The 14,567-nt window shown below is 38.0% G+C and overlaps 1 protein-coding gene across 3 annotated transcripts in view; it reads left to right on the plus strand.

Moving 5' to 3' along the window:
• MST1 (mercaptopyruvate sulfurtransferase 1) overlaps positions 1–14,567 on the plus strand; it is a 292,278-nt gene that overhangs the window by 48,214 nt on the left and 229,497 nt on the right. For all 3 annotated transcript variants that reach the window (XM_089377607.1, XM_089377610.1, XM_089377608.1), the window contains exons 3-4: positions 7,495–7,554; positions 7,897–7,959. In XM_089377607.1, the coding sequence (XP_089233733.1) occupies positions 7,495–7,554; positions 7,897–7,959 (123 nt within the window). The remainder of the gene's footprint in view (positions 1–7,494; positions 7,555–7,896; positions 7,960–14,567) is intronic.

Below are 14,567 nucleotides of genomic sequence, written 5' to 3' on the forward strand. Positions count from 1 at the left end.
TACCTAGAAGATTGCTTCTAAGCATGCATGAGAAAGCTGCATGGAAACCAATATCTAGCTAAATTTGTAAACTCTTCTAGATCATGCGCTTTTGTCCAGAATTAGAATTTTGTGTTGAAACCATAGTTTTAAAAATTGAACCAATAATTTTGTGTTGTCCTATAGGGCTAGGTAACGAACCAATAGAAAAATCTAGTTGGAGAGCCGATTCCAAGCGTAACTGACCCAATTAGATATCAGATATGAGGGGGAGTTTGAGACCCTCGGGTGCGATATTTCAAGTGATTTTGAAGGAAACCATGGGTTGTTTTCCTCCCAAAACAACCCCTCGTTGGCCATAAAACCAACCCTCCCCTTCCTATACCCTAAACCCAAACAAAAAACCTAATTCAACCATTAATTGTTTCTGGATGTTTGAGAGTGGTTCCAACCTCATTGGATTTCATATGGAGAAACCAGAATTCTAATTCACTCAAATTCTAGCAGGCATAACAAGTTACAAGATTTTAGGATTTGGGGGATTGCAATGTTTACATTTGATTCTATCATGTGTGAGGGTATGGGATTGACATTTGATCAAGAGCATGAAGCCTTTATGTACCTTGATGTTTGGGATATTGATTATTGAACTCCGTTGATGTTGGTGGTATTAATTGTTGAACTCCTCTACCATGGCCTTAATAGTAATGTACCACCCTCCACTCAAAGCAAAATAATTGGCTAAGCTTTTTCTACCATATTTTAAGGTTGAGGAGATGAAACCTTCATTCAAACCAAAGTCATTGATTAGGCATGTTAAGCGTTAACCATATTATAAGGTTGAGGAGTCCAAGTTTGAAGACTTTGAGCTAGATGATGTTTATGCAGCTCTTGTTGATGATGCCATTTCTAGTAGTGGTGAATTAGTGATGAGTTTGGTGAGTGATCATGTTGATCAATGATTTGTAGGAAGCTAGTGGCCCAATAACTTGTAGCATTGTTTTTGGACTCTTGAGGCCACTTAGAGCTTGATTGATTGTCTTTTGTTGTTGATATGTATTGAACTCTGTGCCATTTTCATATATTCACCCTTACGTGGTATATAGATGAGCAAACTTTGCATATTTTGTGGAGATCTGTTGTAGTTTCTTGGCTCCTATCTGCATCACATCATAACGAGCTTCGACCTTCCTGGTTCTTTGAAAACTTTGAATCCAACACGTCATCAAGTAGTTCATCAAAGACCTTATGGAGCCAAACTTCTTCACAACTGATTGCGCAAGCCTTCACATCTTCTTCCTTCGTAACGAAATTCTGCTTTCATGCTATTCCAGGAAATTATATTAGCTTCCGATCATTAGTGGTATCTCTATCAACATCACTATTGTCAACCTAATCCATATGTTCCTGAATCAAATCAATCAGAGTTCTCTCATTCCGGCTAAAGTAGGTGAACTTCTTCTTTTGTCCTGCCATCTAATCGAATTCTTCTTTCTCCTTAATCTTTATGCTTTGCCATGTTCTTCCAATTCTTCCATCTGCTAATCATGCTTAGATAGAACTTGTCTTGACCTGCAACCTTTATTAGATGACTATGAAAGAACAAAAGCAAAGAAAAGTACAAAGATAATAACAATAGTAGTAATCAAGGAGATGTAGAGTACTTATCCTTTTTGAAGAAGGTTAGCTTCCTCTTAATCTTGGACCTTGTTCCCACATAGGCATGATGCCATTCTTGCCATTCTCAAGAAATAGGTTTTCTTTTTACAACGAAAACGATTAGTTAGGGTTTCTCTTCCTAGGGTTTTCTAGCTCAAATCTCTGCTAGGGCTTACAAACCCTAGATTCTCCAAATTCTTCAAGATCTGCAATTTAAGAATTGCAAATTCTAGAAGCATTTTAATGAGTTAGCTTCAAACCCTAGAAATATAATTAGTGAGCTCTACATACGGGAGATGGAATTCATTTCATTTCTTAATCGCAAAACCTAGTCTTCATATGCAAGGAGATACTACAAATGCTAACATGTCAATGATTGCAAATGGACAAAGTTTCATGCATACCTTTTTCAATCTTTACCTTATTCATCCTTGCAGAGATCAGATCCTATGACTTTTCTTCACTTGTCATGTACCAACTTTCTCCAACAAAGGTGCTTCAATCCCTCAACCGACGAACCACATAAATTTCTTTAGGCTGCTTGCTTTGCTTGGATTCTTTCAAACTTCATAGATGGGTTGGCTTCATTGATGTAAATCATCCTTCTTTTATGTATAGGAGAGTAGCATAGCGACTTACTTGTGCCACTGATATGAGCTTTATATGCCTTCAAATGTCTTAGCCCTTCATTGTATCAGAATGGTTGATTTTGTAGTTAGTCCTTCTTTTGTGTATGGTATGGCTGCCTCATATATTTGTGTCACAAAGACAATTTTTTCTTAGTTTTTCCATGGAGTTCACAAGGTTACGACTTCTATAGTTTTGATCCCTTCCACTAGAAAACTACTACAAATGCTAGATGCTTAATGTCTAATCTTGAACCACTACTTCGGATTTAACCCATAGAACTTATATTTTTTTGGATCAACCTCAGGACATTGCATCAATAAATGTATCTCTTATACTTTCCCTTCTGGAGCTCGGTCTAGAGATTAGCTTCAAAATGCAAAGAAACTTGAACAAAGAGTAAACTTCGGATCTATATAGGTTCTGTCATGGAGTATCATCCTTAAAACAATATATCTTCAGAGTCATCATGGAAACGCATGTATGTATGTAACAAAATTTGCATAGTACTTCATTCAAGGTGCCATAGAAATAGTCTTCACGTGCCTTCAGATAATAGGCTTCAACCTTTATAATGAGCAGAGATTAGTTGTTATTCATCCTTTAATAGTCTTTCTATGTCTTGGATATGAAGTGCTTTAGATAAGTACAGAAGTATTGTAGAACTTAGATGCCACATGGAAGATTTGTATGCCATAGAATTCTAGAAGGTTTGGGTGCCATCAACCCTCCACCACGTAGCTTTTTCGCCGACACTCCAACCAGCCTCATACTTGACCAAACCGTTCTGTTTCGCGTCGATCAAACTTCTCGTTTGTCCATTGTAACCCTCAAATATATCATTTGTAAATATATTAGTCATATAACAATTCATTATTATATAATTTGTTATAAAGTTTATATAATAGATTATATAATAATTGTTATATATATATATATTGTAGTATTATCTAAAAAAATAAAAATAAAAATAAAAAAAGAAAAAGAAAGAAAGAGGGTTCAATTGAAATTAATAAATAATCCAAAAATTCAACATTGTTGATCAAATTATCAAGTTATAAGGGAAATTTAAACTAAAGATGAGTTCCACACAACAATCACTATTTTGGACTAAATGTCCATTTTGTTTAAACGAAATTGCATATACTTATAATAAAAAAAATGCAATTTAAGGTGTCCAAGGTGTGAAAGATTATTTAGTACAGAAGAACATCAAGACAATGAGCTCATGCTAATAAAGCAATTAAAGGAAGAAATCACACAACTTCAACAAAAAAACGAAGCATCAGAGAAGAAATATAGAGATCTCAAAGATCGGTTTCATGAAAAATCGATAGAAAGTAATGTAGAGATTTTGCGCCTAAGAGACCATAATAAAAAACTACTTGAACAGATAAAAAATCCAAGATTGAGAAGCAAAACTTAAAGCAAGAGATGAAAGTTCTAAGGAAAAATTTAACGAGAATCTGTCGAAGAAGGAAGAAGAAAATTTGCGTTTAAAAACTTTGATTCAAAGGTTATTAGAAAAGATAAAAAATAAAGAGAAGGATACTAAGGTCAAAGTCGACGATTCAGAAAATGACGGACTTTCACGTCTAAGGAATCATAACCAAGCCCTACTTACGCAAATTAAGAAGCTTAAAAGTGACAAGAGTCACTAAATGACAAGTTAGAACAACTTCAAGAAGAAGTATTGAAGTATCCAGTCGTTTTGGTCCAAGTTGAAGAGAAAAGAATACATACTGATCTAGTTAATATCACAACTCAAGAGGATGAGAAACGAAAAGAAGTTAAAACATATTTAGAAGTTGCAATTCAAACGATGGACTTTCCAAGTGATGATACCAACTCAACAACAACAACACCTGAAGGAAATCAGGGAACCGCCACTAACATGATAAGGGAAAGTCCAACCAGAAGAACTCCTTATCGACATTTGAATCACAAGAGCAGACTTTCCAATCGATCTATGTATCAACATCACTTAGACGAAAACAACAGATTTATGTTCCCAAGAATACTGAAGTTTGCATAATCCAGTCCGATGATAACAATTCAGTGCAAATTTCTCGTGACCGGAAGATTTCACAGAGCGTTAATCTAGGATGGTCAGATCCATTTTCGACTCGACAATTTTATTTGTCGCTCAAAGGATCATATCGTCTTGTAACAACGAAGATGACAGTTCCGCGACGAGCAGAAAAAGAGATCCAACCGTTCATCAGTAAGCTTTGAATACAACTTTTTGAAGAGGGGCATTGTTATGAATATAATTCATATAAAAATAATAAATATAAATATAATAATAATACATAATAATTAATTAACTAATAGTTAGTTAGTAATGAAGAGACATGTCTTAGAGACATGACCATTCATGAAAGAGCACTTGCCTAGGGTATATAAGTATGCCCTCATTCTCATTTGTAATCATCTCATATCAATTCTATATACATTACTTGTCCTACAATGAATGTCTTTGTCTTCGAAGTATTTTGAAGCTTACTCCCCCGCGTATACAAACTTTGTTCGTTACACTCTCTCCTCATCTATTGGGGCGTACAAGTTGCAAACAACCTATTTCTCTCACACGTGCAGATTTCAGGAGACATCTTTGACTGAGCATTGACTTTATGTTTCAATTGAGTTTGACCAGCGTTGATTTAGGCTCTTTTGACCAGATTTGATTGCGATTTTTGGAGGACAAATTATGTTTGACCAGGCTGCATTTATTGACATAGAAACCGAGGACTTTTGGGCACTTGGACCTGCGTTGACCACAGGGCTAACTTTTGTTTGACCGAGTTTGACTTCTGTTTTGTTGACTGTTTTGGGTTGACTTTGGCCAGCAAGGAAGGTTAAATTTTTCCAAGGTTGACTAAGCTCCAAGTGGGCTATTTTACTATTGCGTTGACCACTGGTTAGGGATGTTTGACTGCTGTTGATTGGAAGCAGAAATTGCAGATTTGACAGGGCTGTTTGTTTGACATTTTGACAGTGGTATTGGATCATCATATTGGCAAGTCAATTTTGAATTTGACTTTGTATTATTGTACTCTCTCTCTCTACTGGACATTTGATATTTATAATAAGAAGGATTAATTAGGGTTTTCCCCACCTTGGGTTTTTTCCCTGGCTTTAGCCAAATTCTTTTGTTCTCTTGTCTTGGCTTGTCTTCTGCATTTATTATTTATATTCTATCTACAGTTACTGTTACTGTGTTTGTATTGGAAAATAAGTGGAAATTATCATTGGGCTAATAAAAGGACGTTGAAGTAATTGCTTCAAGTATAAAACATACCATTGTTATCTAAAATTAACATGGTATCAGAGCCCAGGTGATGACAAGCCCAAGCAATAGAGAGAAAAGCAATCACTAAGATATTTGTTGGACAAAGATTATTGGACAAGTCTCCATAGCCTCTACATCTTACTTCAAGACCGAGGACAAGCTCAATGACAAGTCTGATTATCATGCATGAAAGATGACTTTGGAAGAGCATGAAGTTTTGGATTGTGCAAGGAAAAGTGGTGGAGCCTCCTTCAAATGCACATGGTGTTGCTAGAACGAAGTATAGAAAAGGTGAGGTCAAAGCTAAAATTTTTATAATTGACTCCATTCAAAAGCATTTGGTTGCCTATATTTTTGATTTGGGAAATTCTGAGGAAATGTATGATAAATTGGTTGGGATGTTCAAAGTGAACAATGCAAGTCAAATTCTCTTTTTGAAGAATGAGTTGAAGAATATCAAGATGGATAAAAGGGTAGTCTATCCAATCCTACTTCATAAGAATAACTCAAATCAAGAATGACCTACTATCTAGTGGAGAAGTTATTGCTGACAGGGAACTCACTCTCATTACTCTTAGAGGTCTTTCAAGACCATGGAATATGTTTGTCACCACCATTCTCAACAATGATAGGATACCTGGTTTTTATGAGTTATTGGCTAGATGCACTTAAGAGGAGACAAGAATGATGGAGAGAGATAAATCCAACAATGGAAATGAACCGACCACTTTTTTTGCACATGCGAAGAATGATGTTTGTCCATGGAGATGAGGTCAAGGATCTAAGAAGGGATTCAAAGGAAGAGGCAAAGGAAGATGCTACTATTGCAACAGGTTCGACCACTATGCTAGAGAGTGTACTCACAAGAAAAATCCGCCAAGGGATGACAATAACAACAACAACAATTTCAAAGGCAATGGCAATCAAAGGAACAACAAGTATAACAACAAAGGAAAGAGGAATGCTCCTGCTGCTCGAGAAGGAAATAGTTGACCTCCCAAGAGGACAAGAAATGCCAGGTATGATGAAAGTAATGTGGTAGAAAAACAAGACGAGTTCTATCTTATTTCTGCGCTATCTAGTGCCTTTCCTCCGGATACTTTGGATCATTGGTTAATTGATAGTGAAGCCTCAAGGCACTTCACTGGATCCAAGGAGGTCCTCACAAATTTAGTTGAGAAGAAAACTAATCTAAAGATTATACTTGGAGATAATGCCACCTGCCCTGTGAAAGGGATAAGAACTGTCACTCTTCACTTGAATTATGGTCAAACTATATATCTGTAAGAAGTTTTGTATGTGCCCGATTTCAAGAAGAACCTGGTGTCTATTTCTGCGATGGAAGACAAAGGCTTCAAGGTAGCATTCATTGATGGAAAGGTGCGTATTTGGCAAAAGAACCCTTAAGATGCATTTACTCTTGGATTTAGGGTTGATGGTCTCTATCATTTTGGTGGAAGTAACCTACACAGTGCTGCTTCTTTCTAGACAATGATCTGCCTATGTAGGTGGATTGTCAGACTCATCATGATAATGATAAATCAGTATACATCTCTCCCTTGAGAACATGGTCTTGGATATCAATATCAGCTGTTTTTTCTATGATCTGCATTATTTTATCATTTCGTGAATCACTATTTTTAAAATATCTTTAATTGCAGTCAAACATATTATTGCTTTTGCTGTTATTACTAAAACAGGTTATTCACAAAGAAAATAGGAGTTACATGGATGATCTATATTCTAGATAGTTTTTACAGTTAGCTGTTTTCTCTGAGTATTAGTTGATTGTAATGCCTTTCAATAGACATCTTCCAAGTTGGTAAGTAAAACAGGAAACACGAGTGCAGTGTGCTAGAGTCATAGATATTTTTAGTTTTCAATTCTTTTGATCATTTTTTGATTTAAATTGTTTTTGACTTGTGAAAGAGTTGCAGGTTGTTGATGCATCTTGGTACATGCCAAATGAGCAGAGAAACCCACTGCAAGAATTTCAGGTTTATTACAATGATTCTTGGAATAACTATCTACTTGAGTTTGTTTTGTTAGCAATGCATGTTTGGGAGGCTTTTAATACTTCTTTTGTTGATTCATCGGAGAAATTAATAGATGGATATTTTTATTGAGCCTTGACTTGTTATCCTATGCTTTCATGATGTTAACACATGCCAGTCATTGTAACTGCCAGGAATGTGCTTCCATTTGCTGCTTCCTACCCAGTTTTAGGTTAATCTCTAAAATTGTTCTGTTGAGTAGATTTTGGGGAGAGACATTGTCTTGGCAAACAAGAGTCCAGTAGAAATTTCTTATTATGACATGGCTGAGTGATAGTTGTGCAGGATGCACATATTCCTGGTGCAGTCTTCTTTGACGTGGACAAAATATCAGACCAGACTTCAAATGTAAGTTGAACTATGTCTATGTCCAAGCAGTCAATTTTTTATTTTTTTCCCATTCTCTCTTAGTGGATGTTATATATTTGTCTTCTACTTTAGCACATTTAGTAGTCGTGAGATATGTTTTATTTCAAAGACTATAAGCAAGAGGCCTTCAGACGAGACATGGGTGAAATATGATTAAAAGATGCTCTATTGTCCTGAATGGTCGTTGCTAAATATTAGTGTTGTTTTCTAAATGGAAATTGTGTTGTTACATCTCCTGCTGTTTAAGAATGCAGATTTTGTCTATGTCGTAGATACTCGCTAATTTAAATCATTCACACACTGTGCTATTGAGTCCTTCAACTTTGAAAAATTGGATTGAAAATCTCATTTGGAAAAGATTGGCTTTGTCTCAAAATTTGTTATAAAGTACTTCAATTAATATAACTGATCTCCTGTTTCAAGTGTAAATCTGGTGGTTTGGCAGTTGGTAGAGTCAAGTTGGCCAGGGTGTGTGGGTGTGGCTGTTGGTGCAAGTGTGGGTATACCAGTCATGAAATATAGGTGGGTGTGGATGGATGGGGAGAGGGTGTGTGTTAGTTTTATATTTGTCTGTGTTTCTCTCTCTATGGATGCAAAGTTATCTACATATTTATATACAAAATATTTAAATATTTGTGTGAGGTTACTCTGAAAGTGTTTACACCATATTTGGTGATGTTTCATGAGATTTAGGGTACGAGGTGCATGATCAGCCCTTGGATGATCTGTGATAAATTTGCACATTGAAGGTTGATTACTTAGTGGTTGCTTGACCTCGATTGGATGTTTGCATGACTTTCTTCCTTTGATAGTTCTTCAGACAAATTGGAAAATTCTTCATGTTGGGCACATGCAGATTGGTTGTTTGCTAGAGAGGATGCCCTACATTGGAGTAGTGTCTGGGATTTTGGAGGAGGGCTTTGAGCCATAGATAGCACGGGGTAGCTTGGATACTTGTATGGAGGCACGGAGTTGAGTTGGGGATGCTTGGGTTGTGATAGTGTTCATTTAGTTGAAGTGGACCCTATCGAGCGAATGGCTTAGGAGTGTTGGAGTCCTTGGAGGCTTGTAGGTGTAATGTTGGACAAATCTTGTGGAGTGCCCTTGCATTGCAACCTTGTTTGTGTACACCATAACCTTGGAGCTTGAGATGTGTACTTTGGAGTTTAGCACTTCCTTCACATGTGTGAGCCTACTTATGGTTTTGTAGGTTGCATGTAAGGGTTTAAGCCCACATATATATAAAGGAGAGATTCCTTTCATTATCATTATTGTACTCTTTTATTTGTACTTATATTCTTGGAGTAAGATGCTAGGGTTCATGAAAAAAACCCTACAACAAGTTATGGGGTCTAGAGAGGACATCTTTGTTGGGAGCTTGCTATTGTGAGATGCTTAGGTTTGCTCTTGTGAGCTGGATGTTGGAGATGTTGATCTCATTATATTCAGAATTATGCCTTGATCATATTGTGTCAGAGATGTGAGAAGAAGAGCATAGTTGTCTCTTTCTCTCCCCCTTTGTATTTCTTCTTTGTACTTTATCTTTCTTGTCTTAGAGGTGCTAGGGTTAAGCATTGCGAGAAACTGGAGAGGGTTTGGACCCTGCTGAATAGACAATGAAATCTCCGAAAGATCTCATAATAAAGGGGGAAATGAAAGATGAAATACTTCTCAATATTAATCTTTTGGAGATGGCACAATTGACATATCTTGTTTCATTGGTCAATTTGGTGGTGAGTCTCAATCCACAATCTATGAAAGCCAACTCTAAAATGTCATAGGGGGATCCAAATTGCAAGCATCCAATGGCGAAGCATGTAATGGGACCGAACAATGAGTCTATCCCTCATCACCATGAAGTGCTCAACTTAGAAATCCATCTTTGGATCTAGCCCAACCTGAGATTTTATTGAAGTGGCATGCACATATTTCTTGTGGATATCTTCTTGGATGATTTTATTCATTTCTTGTCTGGTTGGTAAGAACTGGTTGGGTGCACCCAAGGAATATTTGAATGGAAGAAGCTGGTCCATCATAATAGCAACTGAAGCAAGGCGATCTGAGACTTCAATGTAACAACATTGAGATTGAGTTGAAGGACTAGTTGTTGCAATGGACTATGACGAACAATAGGCCAAGTACAAATGCTTTTCACCCCCCTTCATTGTATTAGTGAAGCTTCGAACATGGGGTAGAAGAGAGATGAGGCCAAACACTATCTCAAGTCGAAAGAGTTGAGCTTTGAACTTTGCAAGAGTGATGGGTTGAGGAACTATTTAGTTACACCAAATGACGTAGCGAAGGAGGATGATTTGTACTCTCTATTGTGGATTGATTAGACTTGAGTAAATCAGGTCCCCAAACATCAAAACCATATAGGAATATGAGCAAAAGGATAAGAGTGTCTGTGAGTGACATTTTGGTTAGCATGTCTTGAAAATAGTTCCAGAAACACCGCCTCTTAAGAAGGGCCAAGGACCCAAAGCCCTTATTGATTAGGGGTTGAACCACATGTCACAAATTGAAGTGAGGTCCTATGAATAGTACCTCAAGATAAGAGTATGAGTTGGTGATCTCGTTCTCCTCTCCTTTGAAGAAGAAATGGTGATGATAGAGGAATTTATTCAATGCATTAAGAATCATGACCTTGGTTTTACCTAGGCTGATCATCAACTAACGAAGATCACAAAAAAAGGCTAGGGCATCTAGCTGTCACTACAATGTGTCTTTGGATGAGGCTAGAAGCATCACATCAACTGCAAACATCAAGATAGAAATCAAGACATATTGTAGAAGGAAACCGTCACCATCTTGGATGTGCTTATGTAAGAAGCACTCCAACTGGTCAACGTACACCCCAAATAGTGTGGGGGACAAGGGCAACCCTATGTTACCCCAATGGTACACCGAATAAATTTGATAACCCATGTGTTATGCATATATGGCCAAGGATTGACCCATATAAACACATGATGGCTAAAAGAAGGGTCTTTGAGATTGTACACCGAATAAGCCCATGTGTTATGCATATATGGCCAAGGACTGACCCATTTAAATGCATGATGGCTAGTAGAAGGGTCTTTGAGATGTTGATGTCTCTGAGTCTTTGGAATAAATATCCATGGGGATAGAGTGAAAAGCTTTTTGAAAATCTACAGAACAACAATGAAATTTCGAAGAGCGATGCCAAGCTTCCTCAATGATGGCTTTGATGCAAAGATGTGATCAATAGTTTGGTGCTTAGTTTGGAATTCAGTCTGTTTTCTAGCTCTAACTTAGCTACACTCAAGCTCTATAGAAATCTATAGGTGGAGTAATGTAGCATAGAGCTTCAAGAATGTGTGGCCCACCATGATCATCCTCTAATTGTTGGGATCTAAGCTGGGGTCTGATTTGTGTATTAGGTGAATGATGAGTTGTGACCACGCCGATGGGAAACCTGTACAAACCACATGGTTGTAAAGATCAACCAAGTACATAACCAAAGCACAAAGACTCTTCTTAATGAACTCTATCTAGAAACCATCCTTGTCTGTTGCTCTGCCATTGTTCACCCAAATGGCCTCTCTGATGTCATTGTCAAAGAATGATAAGCATGAAGAGGGTGGAGAGATACCTTAAATTTGGGCATGTTGTGGAATGTCGTAGAGAGTGAATATGTGGGAGAACATGGATCTAGGGTTAAGGTCGAATGGGAGGCGAGAGTGGTGAGGGAGGACAATGTAGTAAAAGTGTTTTGGGAGTGAGACAGGGATGTGCATAAGTCTCGTCTCCTATTCGAACAAAGAGGTGTTTCTTGCGACAGAGAAGATGATGATAGCAAGCTTTGAGTTTGGGATAGGAGGGGTGAGTATGTTTGAATTTGTGTTGAAGTTGGTGGTGGAGAGCTTTACATTCCTCATTATACCATCGATTAATAGGATATGAGTTGGGTTTTTTGGGAGGAGGAAGAGGGTTAAATGGAGTGAGGGCAGGATTTGAAGGATGCATCATGAATGATGGATGAGAGGCGGTTGTAATTGTTGGATGTGAAATCAAGTAGGGAGAATTGGGTCATGGAGGGGAGCATTTGACAAAGGTGGGTAGAGAAGATGTTCAAATCCCCCTCATCAAAATGGAAAGTAGTATGGGGTTGGCCCTTGGGGGGTGTGGTGGGAATGGGGATGTTAGGTCGGGGAGAGAAGGAAAGAAGGGCATGGTTGGCAAGGGGATGGGAGAAACAAAGAACTGATGAATAAGGGGAGATTTTTTAGCTAGGGAGGATATAATCAACAAAACTCGCTCCTTTGCCATGAAACTAGCATGTGAAAAAGTGAGAATCTAGAAAACATAAGAGGCCGTTAAGAATCAATAGCTCCTGAGATTTCCCTAAGTGCAAAAGGTGTGCACCGTAGGCTGTGAGTGACCCCAATGCATCATTAGATGGTCGAGGAAGCCCCCTTGACTTTGTATCTATCTCCTAGATGTAGAAAGCATCCTCTGGTCTATCATGGAGAGGAATCTGGAGAGCTTTGGTGTGGGATTTGAAGTTATCTAGAAGGATAACCTTCCCAACTACTAAGTATTGAGAGAGGTCGTCATACAAATTGATCAAGGGGTCCCCAACAAGCCCATTATGAATAGCATATGATGTCAATAGAGACGTCCGTTGGGAGAGGGGAAATACCTCGAACCCGAACCCACATAATATTGGCAAGTTCATTTGTGGCCACCAGAGAAATATTGCTTCGAAGGGAGTCTGTAATGTAACAAGTAACTCCAACTGAACCCCATAGTACCACCCAAGCTCCTAGTCTTTTATCTATATGTTGAAAATTGATGGAATCTTGTAATGTTTGGGAGAGGCTGAATTGGGCTCTCATGTGTATTAATGATGACTAAGATGTCTAACGATATAAGAGGATCATACAATAGACCCAACGATGACTAGAAAGACTCATTGCCATTTGAATAGTTGATGGAAATGGATGTGCCTTGTCATCCATACCAATGGGCTCGTCGTTTGGAAACCTCCAAATAGGGTTTCCACTTAGGTGGAAAATACTTGGATGACTGCTTTGAGGTTCTTGATGGCTTCTCATTTCCTTGCCTGACATGCTGCTATAGCCTGTAACCAACTCCCGATAGTGTTTGAGCTCTACAACTTGTGTTCTAGTGAGATCTTCATTAGGGAAAATCGTACTAGGAAGGGAAACTAACTTTTGCTTAGCTCCAAGAGCCAAAGTCAATCAATTGTAGTCCTGAATCAGAGAAAAAGAGTGGAGTCAGACTAAATCCAAGCTATATCAAGGGTCGCATCAAGGAGATTTGGATGATCTCTAAGGAATAAGGTCCCAACCACCATGGGTTTGAGGATGGAAGAGGTAAAGGGAGCCCTTCACTTTGAGATTTAATTCATGTGCTTGTGGGGTATGTTGTTGCATGAGTTTAACTTGTACCACCTCATCAACTATTGCTACATGGCGGGGTTGGGATCACGAGGCTTTATCCCCTCCTCCAACTACTTGTGCCCATGAGTTTGTATGAGTTTTTCTTTTTGTTTAAAGGCAACCTGTTAAGATTTGATCTCCTCCTGCTTGTTTCGATAATCGAGAAATTTCTGCGTGTAAGGTGTCGCTAAGGGGGTGGTGGAGGGCATCTTTCTCCTTGTTGTCCTTCCACAATTGCTTTAGTGATATATTCTCCAATTCAATTTTTTCTACTCTATTTGTGAGTTAACCAACCTTCGTACGTAATGTTAGGTTTGATGATTCTAGGAGTTTTAATCGTGTTATTAGTTCTTGAATCATCTTGTTATTGCCACCGTTTGCAGAATCCTGTAAATTTGAGTTTGCAATCCCTGTGATTACTTTACTGTAGGTCTCTTCCCTGATAAAGGGGTTCATCACCCGTTCCCCAACTATAGATAAGGAGGAATCTATGCCCTTTAATAGAAGAGAAGGCCAAATTTTTTGTATTGGGGTCATGTAGAGAGGTTGGAGTGGAGAGTTTTCTAGAGGTATTTATGCCATGTTGTTGTTTGAGTTGTGAGTTGAGTGAGGATTCCTTTGTGATTATTCCCACTCCTACAGTCTGTGACCATAAAAGTGAGGCCCTACCATGAGTGCTCGATGGGACAAACTAGTGTGGAAAAAGTCTGCAAAAAATAGGGATTAAATCCTAAAATTGCAATTTTTTCAACAAACGATTTAATCCTCCGATTTTTTGCAGACTTTTTCAGAAACAAAAAAGTCGCGATTTATTCATTATATGCCCGATTTTATCCCGAGTCGACCGAAAAAGTCGGCCATCTCTGCTGAATGTGGGATATGACAATGGTGTTTAAGGGCTATCATATAGTGATTTGATAAGCAAAATTACTATGAGTTGCCACCACTGTTAGAGCTGTTATACAATGAATTTGATGAGGCAAATTTGCTGTGAGGAGGCTGAACAATAAGGGTTTTGGACAACTAGTATTCAGTTTCTTGGAAGGACCAAACCATTGTGAGTTGATGATATACTTTGATGCTGATTGTACAATGATTTGGTGGTCAAATCCACTTGAGAAGTAGATCTGGTTAGGGCTGAGTATATTGTGTATTTTG

This window comes from Pinus tabuliformis, chromosome J (genome assembly GCF_031772625.1).
Source record: "Pinus tabuliformis cultivar Carrire ecotype Pingquan chromosome J, CPIR1, whole genome shotgun sequence".
In the NCBI taxonomy this organism is placed as follows: Eukaryota; Viridiplantae; Streptophyta; class Pinopsida; order Pinales; family Pinaceae; genus Pinus; species Pinus tabuliformis.